Genomic DNA, 19,149 nt, shown 5'->3' on the forward strand with positions numbered 1-19,149 from the left:
CAACCGGAAGCTGTATCACTGGAATACTGTAGTGTTACATTGTATATAAGGATTCCAGAAATCTTCAAAACAGCAACCTAAATTCCTATATTCCAGATAGCTATCTTGCATGACAATGAGCTTTACTTGTCTCAGGAGTTCTAGCATTACTCCTGCCGACTACACCAATGGGCAGACCCAGTCTGTAAATACCAACTCTCCTACATACACTCTGGATGCCCAGCAACCCTCTCAAGTCTCAATTTTGTCTAGGTCCTTGGCAACCTTCTTTTTCTTCTGAGGATCCTAAATGTTGGTCAGCTTTCTAATGACCTTGACGGTCTAGAGACTGTTTCCAATATAGGTTTCCTTCACTGAGTTGGAAATTGTGGGAAGTTGTTTAATAGGTTTCTAACCAAGTGAGTTAATCTCAAGATCATTCGAGGCAAATAGCTTTCTGTTTCATTTTTTTAGTCATTTTTTCCCCCTTTTTAACAATAGATTCACGAATTCTTATCCACCCATTTGCTAGGGCAATCTCAGATGGAATACAAATGACCTGCATTTTCCTCATAATAACTCCTTAGATACCTCCAAGCACAACTCACTAAACTGATTATTCCTCGATGTTACCTTCCCTAGGTGTGTCAGTGTCGCACTATTTTTATAAAATATCCAGAAAAATTGTAGAGAGGTTGCTAATTTTCCACTTATTTTGTTAGGAAGGACCAAAATAGGTAACCCTTTTTAAAATTATGCTTTAATAATCATTCTCTTTAAAATACCATTAATCTTTGATAAGTATCTAACTTTCTCTATCTCTCTCTTTTTCCATATTTCAGTGACTGCCTCCTATTTCCTGCTTATTCTTCATTGCTATTTCTCCATGCTGTTGCAAAATAATTAATAGCATTCAAAGAGGAGGAAAGAGTGAATGAACATAAAAAATAAAGAAAAAGTAAAAGACAGCAAAGACTTCCTAGAAATGAAGAAAGGCAAGAACCAATTCTAATTGTAGAAAGGAAAGGAGCTAATAAATATCAATGTCTATAAATTAAAAAAACAACAACTAGGAAATGCTGCTACAGTGTGCTTTACAAAGAACTCGGGATAAGGTGTGCAAAGAAAGGGTTTGAGGAAGGTATGTGACAAAAAGAAACCATACCAAACCTTATGGGATGTAGCAAAAGTAGTGCTTAGAGGGAAATTAGAGATGAAAATGCCTTTATTGGAGAAGAAGAAATTTCTCAAATCAATAATCTAGCTTCCCACCTTAAGGAGCTAGAAGGAGAAGAGCAAACTAAACCCAAAACAAACACAAAGAACAGAGCAGAAACCAATGAAGTCAAAAGTTGGTTCTCCAGAAAGATCAACAAAACTGATAAACCTTTAGCTAGGTGGAGCGAGAAAACAAATAAGAGAAGACTCAAATTACTGAAATCAGGAATGAAAGAGGGACATCACCACCAACCTTACAGAAATTAAAAGGATAATAAGAGAAGGTATGTGAGCATCTCATAGCACTGCCCTTTGCTGGGTACTGTTTTGTTGTTTGGCTCCCCTGAATAGGACACAGTGCATGTGAGGGATGCAAAATGCCATGGGGAGTGGCACTAAATTATGCCTGGGCTGAGGTCCATGGATGATCTCTAATTTCACCTCCTGTGAAAGTACTCTCATCAGCTAGGTCACTAGGCCTCAAAGAGAGGAAGAGATGGGTCCTGTTGCTCCCCAAAGGGTGCTTCCTGCCCCATCTTGTGTCACTTTACACTTTTCTGGGGTATCACTGGTAAACCCAGGAAGAATGTTTCCCAGACATTTGAAGAGTTCTCCTTCCTAATTTTGGTCTTACATTTGCTTTTTGGGAGAAAACAATGTAATGATTTGTAGCAAACCTACAGAGTGGTGTATCCGTTAGGACCATCTAATTTGAGAACATTTCCATCACCCCAGTTATTCCATATATCTTATGACCACTCTGCTTTCTAATTTGCAATCTTCTGTTTCGCTTCTGCCTGTTTCTTGCTGACTGTACTTCCCCCTGTCGTCCACACATCTGCCCCACCCGACCCCACCTTTTTCTTCCCTCTTGCTGAGGTTACCAGTGATGTTTCAATTAACAAACCCAACAGATACTTTGCAGTCTATTTCTTTAGTTCCTGGTTTCATTGAGAATCTTCTAAGTGCCACACACTGTGCCAGGTGCTCAGAATGGAAAGAGGAAGAAGGGATGGTCGCCACCTTTAAGGAGCTAATACTGTGGTGGGGAGACAGACCCATGAACAGACAGCGCTAATGCAGAGTGCCAAGCGCTGCGAGGGAAGTGTTCAGGTGGGGTCCGGTGGGAGAAGGCTTCCTGGAGGGGGTGACACCTGGGCCGTCTGCATGGAGGGGGAGGTTCAAGGCAGTGCAATGATTGTGTTTGGTACTACTGTGTGTAAGTGCAAGAAGGAAATGGCAGCCAAGTGAGGCCTGAGGTAGGCAGGAGCTGATACACAGCCAGTTCTGCAGACCTTGCCCAGAGAGGGGTAATGTGGGTGCAGCTTACCTGCGAACTCTTGCTCTGGGTCTCGCGCTGGGCTGTGATGGAGGTGTCAGCTGTGGTTGGGGTTTCATCTCAAGACTCCTCTGGCGAAGGATCCTCATCCAAATTCACTCACGTGGCTGTTGGCAGAATTCAGTTTCTCTCAGGGCCTTGGTTTCTTTGCTGGCTGTTGGCGAGAGGCCACTCCCTTTTCCTTGCCCAGTGGGCCTCTCCGTAGGGCAGCTCACAACATGGCAGCTGGCTTCGTCAGAGAGAGCAAGCAAGATGACAACCAGCATCTTTTTGTAACCTAATCTGAAAACTCATATCGCATGACTTTTACCCTTAGAAGCAAGTCACAAGGTCCAGCTCACACTCAGGAGAGGGCATTACACAAGGGTGTGAATACCAAGAGATAGGGTTCATTGGGAGTCTTCTTAGAAACTGCCAGGATGCATGGCCAATGGCACAAAGCCAATGAATTCAAACTGAGGTCCCTTTCCTGTAAAGTGCATGCCCTCAGCCCCATTATATAGGAGAATACCTCCTTGGCTCACTTCTCCCCTATGTACAATTTATGTGGATCTAGTACCCAGTGCATGTAGAGACTTCATGATTTTTCTAGTTAGAAGTGCCCAAATCAGATGCCTGGGCATCTCACTTCTCTCCCAGGGATCACAAATGTAGAGGTGCCTATAGTGCCATAGAAGTAATGAGCATGAGCCAGGCTGGGAGAATCTGAGACAAATGGCAGTGATGGCGACTGAGAAACTGGCAGGACCGTCGAAAGGTGGTGGCCGTTTCTCCCATCTAGCCTGTTGTTGCCTGGTGGGAGCATGTGCCCAACATGGGCAGGGCTTCTCATTCTCCAGTTTGAAATGCGGAGTTTTATGGGAAATTGTCTAGCTTTAAATGTCGGCAATGAACTTTAAGATGTATTTAGCATTGTGTGGGTGAATCAAAACACACCTGAAGACCAGTTCTGCCCCCTTCCCCCTGCAGCCACCCACTAGTAACAGCTCCTCTCTGCCTTGCTCATTATCTTTGGAGGAGACACACAGTAAGTTTCCAGAATATGTTGCCAGTGTTTTTCTGGAGATAGGAGAGAAAAGCTAGCCTTCCCTTCTGCCTTGGTCACTTAACATGGGACGAGAACTTCCATTTCATTCAACAGATTAGATTGAATTTTGCCAAAGTCAAGCTCACAATATGGAGCTGGCATAGAAAAGCAAGGTTTTGGAAAATATTTTATTTTTATTTCAGTATGCTTTAGTACCATCCTCCTGTTATTTTAGTGAATCAGGTGGTATTAGTCTCTGTACCTCCCCTGCCCCTTGAAGAAAAGTGGTCATTGGTGTCTTTGCTCACCTCTTTCAAAACATTTTTTTTAGAGGAAGAAATTATGTAAAGTATTTTCAAAAGGCAATAAGATACATAGCAGACCACTGCATGACATATCCGACGTATTTAGTCCTGGGATTGTTGTAATTGCACATAAAATTCAACTAATGATGCAGTAAACTCTAAAGATCACTAAGGTAGTTGAGATAGATGGGTTTTATGCTCTTATATTGGTTTAACCATGAACAGACATCTCCAGGGTTGGATTAGATGGAAGAAATGAGGAACTAATGAATATGTGTTAGGAAACTCAAGAAAAAAAATCAGTACAACCCAAAGTCTGAGGAAAGATGATTTTAAAATCTTGTTTTATCTGGATATTTTGCATTTAAAGTATTATTTCACTAGTTCAGAAAACACTAGCCAAACAAAAGGTATTTATTATCCAACGTGGTAAGGACAGTGGTACAGTGTGGATGACTCACATCGTTCACTCTGTCCAAAGGGACATGGGTGATAAGTTTTCACTTGCAAATTTCCTATTTTATTTCAATGGAAGGGGAAGACAAACAGTAGTATCTTCCAAAATTGAAATGCAAGAGGCACCTGGCTGGCACATGATGGCACATGGTACAGCACATGACTCTTCATCTCAGGGTCATGAGTTTGGGTCCCACATTGGGTGTAGAGTTTACTTTAAAAAAAGTATCAGTGCATAAAAAAGAAAGAATATCTTTTGTCCCCATACTTCAGTTTTATGAGATTGGGTTGGATAAATATGCTACGAGAAATTGGCATTTTACTGCACATTTAAAAAGTAGGTGCAGTAACTCAAGGTCAAGAGCATGTTCTAGGAGGAGGCGAACGCCCTCATCTTCTAGGCACAGGCAGTCAGGAAGCAGATCGAGAAGGAGATCACATTCTAAGTCAAGGAGTAGGGGATGATCCAAACGTCCAAGACAGAGAAGATCTCATTTCAGAGAGAGAGGTAGAAGGTCAAGGAGTACATCAAAAACCAGGGCAAAAAGAAAGAAGACAAAGAAAAGGAGTGTTCCAAAACACCACCAAAAAGTTATAGCACAGCCATAGATTCCAGAAATGCAAGCACAGACAGACAACCCCAATGAAGTAGGCGTGGCACAAGATCTCCTACAAAGCCTAGGTCACCTAAAAGAAAAATGTCTAGTTATATCCTGTAGGAGATATAAAAAGGAGAAGAAAGGTAAAGAAAGAAGCAGAGATGAAAGAGAATGACCAACAAGCAAGAAGAAAAGTGAAGATAAGGAAAAGAATCAGAAAACGAAATCAGAGAGTGATAAAGATGTAAAATTAATAATGAAGAGGAACAAGGGAATGACAGTAAGAAAGAGAAAAAAGAGAAGAAACCAACAGAACCAAGTTCCCCTAAAACAAAAGGATGTTTTGTGGAAAAGGGAACTGGTGATTCACTAAAAGAATCCAAAGTGAATGGGAATGATCATCATGGAGAAGACATGTTTATGAGTGACTGAATATTGCCACCATGGGAATCCAGCTGCATACATGCATGAATGTCATTCCTTCGTGTGATTTCTTAATGCTGTTTTTGTTTCTACCAAACCTAGATGTTTACAGTTCTGAGTTATAAATGGATACAAAGCTTCTAATTTTGATACTAGTTATTTACATCCAAAACCATTTAGAAAATAATACAGGAGTAACCAATTCTTTAAAAAATTTTTTTTCAATGTTTATTTATTTTTGACAGAGAGAGAGAGAGAGAGAGAAAGAGAGAGAGAGAGAGAGAGAGAGAGAGAGAGTGTGTGTGTGTGTGTGTGTGCATGAGCGGGGGAGGGGCAGAGAGAGAAGGAGACACAGAATCCAAAGCAGGCTCCAGGCTCTGAGCTGTCAGCACAGAGCCCAACATGGGGCTCGAACTCACAGACTGCGAGATCATAACCTGAGCCGAAGTCGGACGCTCAACCGACTGAGCCACCCAGGCGCCCCCGGGAGCAACCAATCTTGACCTGGTGAAATCTGTCAAGCAGTTTTAAAAGTATTCTGGTGCTGCTTTAAAACAAAAACGAAAAGCTGCATACATCACAGCACCCACGGATAGTTTATGTTGTATGATCTCCTTTATTAAGTAAGTTCACTTATAGTATTTCTAGAATTTGATTCATTGCTATAATGCAGCTATGTAGGGAATGCACTGATTGCATGTTAATTGTGGCAGGAATATCCTAAATGTCATTAAAACCCTCCAACATGATGGATCTACTTATGGTCTTATCTGTTGACATGACAAATTAACATTCTTTTTAAAAAATTTTTTGTTAATGTTTATTTATTTTTGAGAGAGAGTCACAGCATGAGCAGGGAAGGGGCCTGAAGCAGGCTCCAGGCTCCAAGCTGTCAGCACAGAGCCTGACACGGGGCTTGAACTCATGAACTGTGAGATCATGACCTGAGCTGAACTCAGACACTCGACTGACTGAGCCACCCAGGCGCCCCAACATTCTTATAATTACATCTGAAAATGAAAATTTGAAATAAATCACCCTTTAAGGCTTGTAGCTAAATTTTTGTGGCTTTTGTTTAACTTTGAAAGGTTCTATCTGCACTAACCTTTTTTGATGACTGACTAGGCTTTAATTACAGAAACAAGATTTGAAATGAAATTGTCTTTGGTAGTAAGCAAATAACGTATTTTGAAGTAGAGTTGTATACTTTTTTCATAAGGTGTTTGGGAATTTTTTTCCCTGAAATAATTTATTCCACATCTACATCAGTGAAGGCTTCTGCCTATCCTGAGCCCATCTGTTAAAGAAAGTTATCTCTTGTCCTGGTTTTCAATTTTCCACTCTTTTATTAGTTTGTTTTAATCTCAGTGTTGGGAAAAGGGGGTAGGGCATTTTAAATTGACTTTCATATACTTTAAAATAAGACAAATCTACTTTTAATGTTTATTTATTTTTGAGAGAGAGACAGAGTATGAGTGGGGGAGGAGCAGAGAGAGAGGGAGACGCAGAATCTGAAGCAGGCTCCAGGCTCTGAGCTGTCAGCACAGAGCCCGACACAGGGCTCGAACTCACAAACCTGATCATGACCTGAGCTGAAGTCGGACGCTTACTGAGTGAGCTACCCAGGCGCCCCAAGACAAATCTACTTTTAAATAAATGTTTATTATTTTGAGAGAGAAGTGTGCATGCACATGAGCAGGGGAGGGGCAAAGAGAAAGGGAGAGAGAGGATCACAAGCAGGCTCCACACTGTCAGCACAGAGCCTGATGCAGGGCTCAATCCCAAGAAAGCCTGTGATCATGACCTGAGCCAAAGTGAAGAGTCAGATGCTTAACCGACTGAACCACCCAGGAGTCCCAAGACAAGTCTACTTGATAATGTACTTTTTATGTGACGTCCGGTATAAAACCTATCAATTTGTGTTACTGGTACTGCAGTAGTAATCTTATGCACACAGTGATTCCACGTTAAATGCAAAGTAGTTAGGCAACGGTTTTCTTAGTTACAGGAGTTTCAAGGTTCACTTTTGTGCAGAAAAAACTAAAGTAGGCTATAGTCTGTGTCATGTTGATGTACAGTTTCTGAAATTGTTTTATAAGACTTTGTTAATAAAACCCTTATTTCATGTTCCTGTAAAAAAAGAAGTGGGCACAGTAAATATAGAATATAAAAATAAGTCAAGAATTGGCCTTTAATGGTTGTGCAGAGCTTGGAGTGTGTTAATTCTCAGTGTCTTTCAGAGTGCAAGTCTTGCCCTTATACCTGTACTGACTGCGTGGAAATCAAGTTTATATACACGTGTATCTAATACAGTGTGCCCCATTTAAGACAGTTCACATAGAAGGTCCCTCCAAAGAGTCGGCCTTTCCCCTGCATTCCTCCATGGTATGAAAAACTGTCCCCTGAATTGTTGGATGTGCCATTTCAGTGATCGAGGGAGGACCCCTGGAACACAACTACCGACTGAAGCAATTCCATTTTCACTGGGGGGCCATTGATGCTTGGGGCTCCGAGCACACTGTGGACAGCAAATGTTACCCGGCAGAGGTATGTTGAGCAGCTTGGGAACAGCGACAGCCGTGAAGTGGGGATAATGCTGAATTTCTAAGAAATTATCAGGGAAAATCCAATGATTCCTATAAATGCTAAATAGCTCTCTCGGGCATATTTGATTATTCCCAGTTTATACATGTAAAAATGATATGTGCCCTCATCTCACATAATCGAGCAGAAATGAAACTTAAGATCCTAAAACGGAATCCTTCCAGAATTCCAAGCTAGGCTCAAATTATAGCCTGAAGTTATAAGCCAGGCAACAATGCAGGGCCACCAGATTAAATTAATCCAAGTGAGAATTGGGAGGAGCCTAAATAAAGCCTGTGACAATAGAAACAGAAAAAGAGCAAGATTTAACAAGCATTTCTGAAATAAAAGCAACAGGACTTGGAGGCATGGTCCACTTCAGGAGAGGAGAGGAGCAAGTTAACCGTGACCTTGAGGATCTTACTTGGGAGACTGGGTGATGATGCATTGGCAAATGATGGACAAGAAATAATTTGTAGGGAAGTACAGGGACCGCATAAGGAAACACAATTTATTCTTACAATTTCTCCTTAATTTGGTTTTAAATGTTACCGTGAAAAGAAACACATTTTAAGTGGTTATCCCTCAAAGAAATTTATCTTCAACTCTTGTCTAATTCCCATACAGAGAATCTATTTCTCTCAATATAAACATCTCTCCTTTAGATGCAAGTGGATTTTGGATATGACGGTTTCATATCCAAAACAGCGTGGGAATGGACAAAGTTTGCTCCCTCCCTGAAATGTTACCCACTTTGCTGTATTTGTTTTCTTTTATTTTTCTCCAAATAAATCCCTCTATTCAGAAGTAATGTTAATTGCTGTTCCTGCATACATTTCTTCCTGTTATTTATTTCTATCTCATTTTGCACCAGATTGGTGTATGCTTTTCTCAGGGGCTTTATTTTGGGCAAGGAAACATTAAAATATTATGTGTTGAATAAGGCTGTCTGTTTTGGAGCAATCCTATATGCTCATGTATCAAACCATCTTTTAATGCTGTTTTAGCTGCACTTGGTACATTGGAATGCAGTCAAATTTGAAAACTTTGAGGATGCAGCACTGGAAGAAAATGGTTTGGCTGTGATAGGAGTATTTTTAAAGGTAAAAAAGTCTTACCACTTTACATGATGTGTTGTATTGTGGGGTAAAAAGATATAACATTGTCATATTAAGATCTAAGTATATTGGGATAAAAAAAAAACCATAATTGACTTGTGGAATCAATATGTTGTACACCCGAAACTAATGTAAAATTGTATGTCAACTCTACTTCAATTTCAGGGAAAAAAAAAAGAAAATGAACAATGGTTAAAAGAAGAGATTGCTATGAATATATTTCAAATGATATTAAAATGCACAGTCCAGGGGCACCTGGGCGACTCAGTCAGTTAAGCGTCCAACTCTTGATTGTGGCTCAGGTCATGATCTCATGGTCATGAGATCAAGCCCCCTGTCGGGCTGTGTGCCAAGTAGCTGAGCATGGACCCTGCTTAAGATTCTCTCCCTCTCCCTCTCTCTCTCCCTCTGCCCCTGCCACACACACTCTCTCTGAAAACAAAAATGTCCAGTCCAATAGAGTAACAAGAGTAACAAGCCACATGTGGCAAATGAGCTCTTGAAATGTGGCTACTTTGACCATGGTATGGTTTTTCATTCTAATTAATTAAAATTTCAATGTAAGAACTGGTGTTTATTATTTATTTGAGAGAGAGAGAGAGAGAGAGAGAGAGAGAGAGAGAGAGCATGTAAGTAGGGGAGAGGGACAGAGGGAAAGAGAGAATCTTAAGCAATCTCCATGCTCCACATGGAACCTGACAAGGGGCTGGATCCCAGGACCCTGAGATCATGACCTCAGGGGAAATCAAGAGTTGGCTGCTTAACCAACTGAGGCACCCAGGCGCCCAACGAACTGATATTTAAATGGAGCTGGGGCACCTTTCCCCGCAGGCACCCTGACCCTATCACCACACAGCCTGCTCATTTGTTTTGTGTCTAATTTGATTCAGTGACGTTTATAGCAACCTAAATTGCCCGTTTAAGTGTAGTTTAAGTAGTGTGATTGGTTTGTTTATATGTGATCACCAGGTGGCTAATTTTAATTCATATTCTGTTCTGATTTCAAAAGTGAAGTGTCAATTGTTTTTAATATTTTCTCATTGCTTCTTCTTTAGCTAGGAAAACATCACAAAGAGCTGCAGAAATTGGTGGATACTTTGCCATCAATCAAGCATAAGGTAATTTCCCCCCCTAAATCACTTGAAATACATTTTATGTTTAATCTCCGAGTGGAGACGCTGACAAGGCGCCCTGGAACACAACTCGCCACTGCCTTGGTTCTGCCGCCATGCCACTGAGCGCTCGGCACTCGGGAACACGGTGCCGTCCCCTCCTCTGCTCCGACACCTGCACACCTGCGTCTTCGAAGTCCCCGTGGGAACACTCAGACCAGCCCTCTTGGCTAGACCTCCCATCCCGCAGGCGGGGAGCAGGGAAGAGTGGGACGGACACTTGGCTTGGCTAGCTGTGAAGAACAGTTACCCGTTTCCGTCCGGCCCGTCCGCATGGACGCCTCTGTCCAGGCCCCAGGATTAACTGTTGCCTCTTGAGGATCCCAAAGGGGCTGTTCCCTGGAAGTCCTCCTCTTCCCTGTCTCCCCCTCTTCTCCCCACCTCAGTCCCTCCCCACTGCCTCTTTCCCTCTCCCTCCCTCTCACTCTCCCTCTTTTTCCTTGCCTGTCTCTTTCTCCCCTTTTGATGCAGGAGCCTGGCTGCCTCTACTTTGCGTTGTGTTTTAGAAAGGAGAATTCTGTTCGTTTCTCTTGAGAAAGACAAGCTTCCTTGGTCATGCACCAGCTACCACCTGACGCCTCCCGCCTCCCGCCTCCCGAAGAGTTCAGAGGAGACTGGCACCTGCAGCAAACTCACGACAATGGAGGGGGAAAGTGCTTTTGGCGGTGTTCCCATGGAGGATGATCAGAAATACATAGTTAGGGGCGCCTGGGTGGCGCAGTCGGTTAAGCGTCCGACTTCAGCCAGGTCACGATCTCGCGGTCCGTGAGTTCGAGCCCCGCGTCAGGCTCTGGGCTGATGGCTCGGAGCCTGGAGCCTGTTTCCAATTCTGTGTCTCCCTCTCTCTCTGCCCCTCCCCCGTTCATGCTCTGTCTCTGTCTGTCCCAAAAATAAATAAAAAACATTAAAAAAAAAAAATTTAAAAAGAAATACATAGTTAATTACAGGAGCAGTGCGCGGGTGTGATTCTGTCCGAAGGTGCCCAGAGATACTCTAGACCACTGCTGGTCCCCAGATTCCCCTCGAATCATCGCCTCATCATCCGATTTCTGAGTGGTTTTCATCACAAAATGATGACTCGGTGTCCCCTTCTCTTTGCCAGGACACCCTTGTGGAATTTGGGTCATTTGATCCTTCCTGCCTGATGCCCGCCTGCCCAGATTACTGGACCTACTCGGGGTCCCTGACTACCCCGCCCCTCTCCGAGTCTGTCACCTGGATCATTAAGAAGCAGCCCGTAGAGGTTGATCACGATCAGGTATGTTCTTTCCACCTTTCTGTATGAGGACATGCTAGTCTGCTCCTTTAACTCAAGGCTGGGCTCAAACTTTGGCATCGGTTTTGAACATCTTGTAACGCTTCTACATTTTTATTAAAATGCGCTAACATCTCAAAATTTGGATATAAATTGGGGAATTCTTCAAACCAACTAGAGAGAACAGTTAAAATTTAGGACACATAAGCTTTTTACTTCCATATTTGCCAATGACATATGTCTTATGTATTGTGTATTTTATATATAAATATGACTCTTTATATAAACAAGGCCCTTTTAAAGGGAAGAATGAAGACTGGAGATGGGTGTGCTCACAACCCTTTAAAATCCTTAAGGAGGGGCGCCTGGGTGGCTCAGTCGATTGAGTGTCCAACTCTTAATTTTGGCTCAGGTCATGATCTCACTGTTCATGAGTTCAAGCCCCACATCTGGCTCTGCAGTAACAGTGCAGAGCCTGCTTGGGATTCTTTCTCTCTCCCTCTCTCTCTGTCCCTTCCCACTTACATGCACTTTCTCTCAAAATAAATAAATAAACTTAAAAAAAAAATTCCTTAAGGAAATTTTGCTCTGGAACCTCAGGATAAAGACAGAATCCAACAGTGTCTGTCCATAAATTTCAAGTCAGTTGTTTTGAACTTGGAGTTTATTTTCTTTTTAAAAAGTAAGTTTAAGTGGTAATTACTTGCCACTAATTACTAAATTCAATGCACAAAATCCTGTTTAATTCATAATTTAAACTGTAATAGTACTTGTATATGCTTGCTTTATGGGATTTTTATTAATTACAAAGCATTTTTATAGGAGCAAAGGCTTCCAAAATCTTTTTTATGAAGCCAAGATAACTGATACCAACACCCATTAAATATTTTTAAAAATTAAAAGTAAACTAAAGATTGATCTCTCTGAAGAATATGTTTTAAAGGAAGCAAAAGTAATACATGAAAAACAGAAGCTAGCAGTACATTAGAAGAAACATACACATTTTGACCAAGTAGTATATATTCTAGTAAAGCAAGGATGGTTCGTTATTAGGAATGATATTAACATACTTCATCATGTCAGTGAATCTTAATAGAGAAATCATGTAATCATTTCCATATATTGTTAAAAGGCATTAGCAAAATGTACTATTCAGTTTTTTAAATTTTTAAATAAAATAGAAATGAATGGAGATTTCCCTAACTTGCAAAAAAGACATGGCTCTCACTTCAAAAGTAAACAGTATGTTTACTATGGAAAGAATTGTTACCATATACACTTTGGAAGTTGTTCTGGAAGTAGCCAATACAATTAGACCAGAAAAGAAAAAATGAATTAGAGAAACAATAAAAACTACTTTAAAAATAAGGTCGTTTAGTAATTAGTGGAGTATAACATTAATTTGTAGAAATCAATACATTGATTTTTTAAGTTCTTTTAACTTATTTGAGAGACAACACGCGCACACAAGCTGGGGAGGGGCAGAGAGAAGGAGAGACAGAATCCAAATCAGGCTCCATGCCGTCAGCACAGAGCCCAGTGTAGGGCTCAAACTCACAAACTGTGAGATCATGACCTGAGCCGAGACCAAGAGTTGGATGTTTAACCAACTGTGCCACCCAGGTGCCCCTAGAAATCAATACATTTAAAGCACATATAAATATATATATCACTATATATAAATCACAATCAGTTAAAGGATGCAATGATATAAAGTTATAATGGAAGAATGAACCCTATTTATAATGAAAACAAAAGTATAAAATGCCTTGGAATAAGCTTAAGAAAATTTAACAAGTAAACTTAAAATATCCCTGAAGGACACAAAAGAAGAATTCATAAAATGTATACCATGTTATTGAATCAGAAGACACCATAAAGATATCTTTAGGTGTCAATTCTCCCTGACTCGTTATTATCCACTGTTTATTCTCCAGAAATTTGATGTGGTCCATTCACTATGCCAGTAGGATTTTTAGATAGATGTGCTACTTCTAAAATCATGTGGCAAAACGAACAAGCATAAATAGCCAGGGAAAATTCTGAGAGAGAAAATGAGAGATGATTAGATCTACAAACTTATAAAGTCACAATAATTAAATAGTATGGTACTGGCACACAAATAAAGAGATCACTGGAGGGAAGAAAGCAGTAAGTTCAGAAATATGTCTAAGTACATATGAGAATTTAGTTTCTGATAAAGGTAGCATCTCATCTCAATGGGGAGAAAAGATAAGATTCTTCAGTAAATGCTAATGCGAGGACAACTGGGCAGGCATTTGGGGGAGAAAAATTAGATCCACCATGCAGACCTTATGCAAGAATATATTCCACATATATTAAATGTTAAAAACACTGCTAGGACAAGCATAGGAAAATCTTTTTATACCTCCAAATGGAGGAAGCTTTTTTCACTATATACCAAAACCAGAAGTCCTAAAGAAACCAACTAGTAAATTAGACCACATAATTTTTTTAAATCTGTCTGATAAAAGCCACCAAAAACAAATGACAAAACATAGAGTTTACCTGCTCATAAGCCTGGGCTTGGTGACCTATATGTTTAGTCTGCGTTTATCCTTCACATTTAAAAATTGACCTAACACTGGGGCGCCTGGCTGGCTTCCCTGGTTCAGTGTCCAACTTCAGCTCAGGCCATGATTTCATGGTTCGTGGGTTCAAGCCCCGTGTCGCGCTCTGTGCTGACAGCTCAGAGCCTGGAACCTGCTTCCGATTCTGTGTCTCCCTCTCTCTCTGCCCCTCCGCCACTCATTCTCTCTCTCCTTCTCTCTCTCTCCCTCTCTCTCTCTCTCAAAAACAAATAAACGTCAAAAATCAACCTAACACTGAAAAATAAGTCAGTAAAATAAATAAATCAGAGAGTCAGTGGCCCATGTGAGGAGTTTTCAAATGAAATCTCTACACAGAAAATTCAGTAAGAAAAAAAACGTTAGCTGTCATCTATAATCCTAGTCACCTATAATCAGTGTTAGTCATTGTTTGGGTAAATCTTTCTGGTTGTATATCTATACACATACACATAAATCCTTTTAGTCTTTTATCTATATAAATATACATAATTTTCTTCACCAAATGGAATCATTCTGTACATACCATTTGGTTCCTCTTTTTACTCAGTGATATGTGAAACATTTTATCGGTAATAAATGTCTTCAATATCACTTTTAATGGCTATGTACTAGTCCATTTTATAGATCTAATGTAACTTAATGATACTTGAGCGATTTCTAATCTTTTGCAATTAGTTGAATAAAAATAAATCTTAAGTACTTGGACACATTCTTAATTTCTGAGGGTATATGCGTAATTTGCAAATACGGTCCCTATGTTTGCCACTCGCCCCTGGTCACAATCCTGCCTCCGCAGCTCTACTTGGCCTGAAGTCTTTGATCGAAACACATCTTCACATGCTTGCCTACTGTGCCCCAGGCTGTCCTCTCCATAGCTGCAGCGTGCCTGACTGACTGAGGAGAAATGTTGTGAAAAGATTTTACAGCGGGCTTGAAGTCCAGTGTTCCATAATAAGGTGGCTCGGAAAGCCAGGGGGGCGAATGATGGTATCGCCATACTAGAGAACAAGCTTTTGACTTGGGGTTGCTCCTCTTTGTACTGAGCTGCATTGTCCAGTCCATGAGCCACTAGCTGCACATGGCCATTTACATTGAAATATAAACACATTAAAATAAAAATTAAACATTCAGTTCCAAGGTACCTGGCTGGCTCAGTCATTAGAGTATGTGACTCTTGATCTTGGGATCGTTGAGTTTGAACCCCACGATGGGTGTAGAGATTCCTAAAAAATAAATGAATAAAGTTTCAATAAATAAATAAGTAAATAATCCAGTTCCTTAGTTACACTAGCCACATTTCAAGCACTCGGTAGCCATATGTGGCTAGTGGTTATGATAATGAATCACGCAGAGGACATTTCCGTCATTACAGAAAGTTCTATTGGACAGTGCTGGCTGGGGGCATCCTACTGCCTGTTAAGAAGACATCCATACTACGGGCACCTGGGTGGCTCAGTCGGTTGAGCATACAACTCTTAGTTTCAGCTCAGGTCATGATCTCATGGTTCGTGAGTTCGAGCTCCACATCAGGCTCTGTGCTGATAGCACGGAGCCTGCTTGGGATTCTCTCTCTCCCTCTCTCTGCCCCTCCCCTGCTCGCTCTCTGTCTCTCAAAAATAAATAAACTTTAAAAAAATGTAAAAAGAAGAAGACATCCATATGCATTGCCTTCCCCTGCAATGCCCAGGTACAGTGAGCAATGAAGAAGACATTGTTTACATTAATGATACAGTTACATTTTGAAAAAAATGAAACATTTTTGGCACTGTTACTGTATACATCAGGCCTTCCCTATAGTATTCTGTAAGCTAGTTATTTTGCCCATTTAAAGATGAGGTTCCTGGAATCAAAGATGAAAACTTGTCCTTGGCAAAAGGCTAATGTGTGGGGGACAGGGCCTTTGACCCCCAGTCTTTGGATCCCAAGTACCCTGCCGGCTTCACCACCTCCTGTTACCCTCCTCCTCATACATTTTATTCCCTGTCTAGTAGTGAAGGTATTCCTAACCAGAAATAAGTTGTTCTGTATCTAGTTTTAGACGAATGTTTTGGAATTGTAAAAATAAAAGTAATTTATTCATGAAGTTAAACTGTTACGCCATTGAAATCATTTATGCTTCCTACTTCTATTTCTAGCTTGAGCAGTTTCGGACCCTGCTCTTCACTTCGGAGGGGGAGAAAGAGAAAAGAATGGTGGACAATTTCCGCCCCCTTCAGCCCCTAATGAATCGCACTGTCCGCTCTTCCTTCCGTCACGATTACGTACTGAATATACAAGCGAAACCCCAGCCTTCAACTAGCCAAGCAACTCCCTAAGACACTCATATCTAGGCACTACTTTGCTTTAATGAATACATACTAGCTTTTTAGAGATTGCTGATTGGAGTGTTCTAAACGCCTACATTTAATAATAATTGTAGATGCGCATTTCTTGGTGTGGCAGTGCTCCTTCAGTGTTTGAAGAAAGCTCTTTGGTAAAGAAGTTCTTAAGTTTTATTGATAATGATGTTTAACACTGATGTGGCAGTAAGAGACACAAGTTTGTCCTTCAGCAACCTGTTGGTAATCGTAATGTCTTTTTATGTCCTATATTTCTGAGTTGTCTTATGTTTATTAGTTGTCTTTTTATGTTTATTAGTTAGTAACTCTATAGAGTTGTAAGTAGTGATGGTAATCAAAATATTTAACACCGGTAAGGTGCAGACACTGACCATCCAGAATGCAGGCCTTTCAGAAATGGCCCCAGCGCCCAAACTGGTACTTCCTGGCTAGCTGAACATTGGCCATGGTTTTAGGGATATTTTATTTCAAAATCTGAATGTATATTCTTTTCTAAAGCCTTCTCAACAAGTATATTTGCCTGATCTTTAGTTGTTATCCCTAGTACATGATATGCTTACTATCAATTTATGACATAGAAGAAAATATTTTGTAGTTCTAAGAAAATAAGAATTTACTTATAACGGGGAATCCTTTTGCACTTCTGAAGATCAAATATTTTACCTCAAGACCTGATCATATAGAAAGCATATACAGAGCATTTTAAAGAAAATGCTTGAGGTTCCTAGAATTTAAAATTCTTTCATGCTTTATTTACAGGCATCATTTTCAAAAGACTAGTAATATAATAGTCTATAGTTTATAGTGTTATTTTGCATTGTTTGTACACTGTTTCATAGAATATAATATTTTCCACAATAACAGAACTATCATGGCTTTCCTTGAGAACTGCCTGACCTTTATTTCATGAGTTGAGGTTCTGTGCAAGGCAGGTGCTCAACATAAATCTCCCAGTTAATATAATGGTTTAAATGACTTCTGCTACAGTAATAAGGAGAGAAAATTAACAGGCTAAAATCTAGAGAATTCTACGTATTTGGGGGAATCCATGCCATTGTTGCCTTTGCTTGTAAATATCTTGGAATGTTTCTAGTTGCCTATAAGCCTGTGTTCAAACTCAATATTGAATTTACTGGTGGTCTTTCTTTCATTAGTATGCTAGTCATCTGATCTGCAAGGTAGGGTTGGATGAGTAGACTTGACACTACTAAACTATACACTGTAAAAGTTTAAGATGGTAAATTTTATGTGTATCTTACCACAGTTAAAAATAAATAATACATTCAGTAGAAGAAAAAGAGGGTTGGAGTTGTATATGTGAGTTTTGGGGGGGGGTATGGATATCTGCTCTTAAAAAAGGGAGGGGGCGCTCCTGGGTGGCCCAGTCCATTAAGCATCAGACTCTTGATCTCAGCTCAGGTCATCATGACCTCACGGTTCGTGAGATGGAGCCCTGTGCCACGCTTAAGATCGTCTCTCTCCCTCTCTCTCTAAAAAATAAATAAACAAACAGATAAATAATTTTTTTGTTTTGTTTTTAAAGGGGGGGGGTGAAGGCATTTGCTTCTAGAGTACATGCCTTCTCTGGGAAGAAAATGAATAAAATTCTTAAAAAGATAAATGCGAGGGGAAAAGTTTATGTTAACTATCTAATTGATCTGTTCAAACCATATTTATCTTTAAAAGGGTAAACACACGATATGCATTTTCTAGAGCACAGGGCTTCCCTCCTAGGCCTCTCACAAAGTCTTTGTGCAAAATTCTATTGCAGTGAGTCTTCCAAATTGGAGTGAGAACCAGTGCACCAATATCCGACTTACCCTTACTTCTTAGAGCTACAGAGGATGTCTTTATTGGGTGTGTCCCAGCTTGCCACTCCTGATTCACCTGCACCTGGTGTTTTGGTGTGATTATTAACAGCACCCTCTCGCTCTCAACCATGTCCTGGTTCTCATGATCAATTCTTGCTCACCTTCTCTGCGGAGGTTACATGGAAACCGCCTTGGGGAGGTGTGTTTCTTTTCCTCGGTGCCTTAGTCATCTGAGCTCCGAAGGGGCTTGCAGATTCCAGGGCTACTGATACACCCTAACAAGAAATGTTGTGTCTTTTGTGCCTCCAAAAGTGTTTTACTTGTACCTTCCTAAACAGCAAGGGGCAAAATGTCCTTGAGAAGGAATTTTGTATTAACATTGCTGCTTATCTTCATTAAATACTATAATAAAACCCTTTCTTTACAATATTAATATTGAATGGCTTTTTCTTCCTATTAGTTTTTTTTTTCAATATGTAAGATGTCTATAAAACTAGCGAGACATCCTTTAAGATGTAGTGACTTTACCATGAAAGTGACTGGAAAACTTGTAACGGATTTATTAGAAAAGCAGGAAACAAAAACCACCCACTCTTCAGCTCACCTGTTTCTGTCAAATTAGTGCACAATCTGCTGATATCACCAGTAGGGGAAACTGCCAACCCTTTTCTCCTCTGTGAGCCTACATGGATTAGGGTAAAATTGCCTATTCTGAAGCAGGCATTCACCTCAAAAAAGTTTAGGAAGATACCTTTCCCTTGCTCACTGGGGGACACATTTCTTTTGGTGTGTTAGCAAAATTACAGTATTGTAATCATTTTAGGTATTTTTCTGTGTCACTAGAAGAACCAACACTATTTACTTGATACGTGTTGTCCTTAACATTTTACTGTCTTCTTGATTCAACTTTATTGGTTATTCTTTCCCATAAAAT

General features: G+C 40.5%; 1 protein-coding gene and 1 pseudogene across 4 annotated transcripts in view; both read left to right on the forward strand.

The window, feature by feature from the left end:
* The window catches only part of CA5B (carbonic anhydrase 5B), a 52,452-nt gene extending 33,804 nt beyond the window's left edge, over positions 1–18,648 (forward strand). For all 4 annotated transcript variants that reach the window (XM_058712324.1, XM_058712325.1, XM_058712322.1 and 1 more), the window contains 5 exons: positions 7,775–7,893; positions 8,937–9,032; positions 10,103–10,165; positions 11,322–11,477; positions 16,201–18,648. In XM_058712324.1, the coding sequence (XP_058568307.1) occupies positions 7,775–7,893; positions 8,937–9,032; positions 10,103–10,165; positions 11,322–11,477; positions 16,201–16,380 (614 nt within the window). In that variant the 3' untranslated portion in view covers positions 16,381–18,648. The remainder of the gene's footprint in view (positions 1–7,774; positions 7,894–8,936; positions 9,033–10,102; positions 10,166–11,321; positions 11,478–16,200) is intronic.
* On the forward strand, positions 1,492–5,599 carry LOC131501880 (serine/arginine-rich splicing factor 11-like; annotated as a pseudogene).
* Positions 18,649–19,149: the final 501 nt, after the last annotated feature.

The sequence above is a fragment of the Neofelis nebulosa genome, chromosome X, assembly GCF_028018385.1.
Source record: "Neofelis nebulosa isolate mNeoNeb1 chromosome X, mNeoNeb1.pri, whole genome shotgun sequence".
Taxonomy (NCBI): domain Eukaryota; kingdom Metazoa; phylum Chordata; class Mammalia; order Carnivora; family Felidae; genus Neofelis; species Neofelis nebulosa.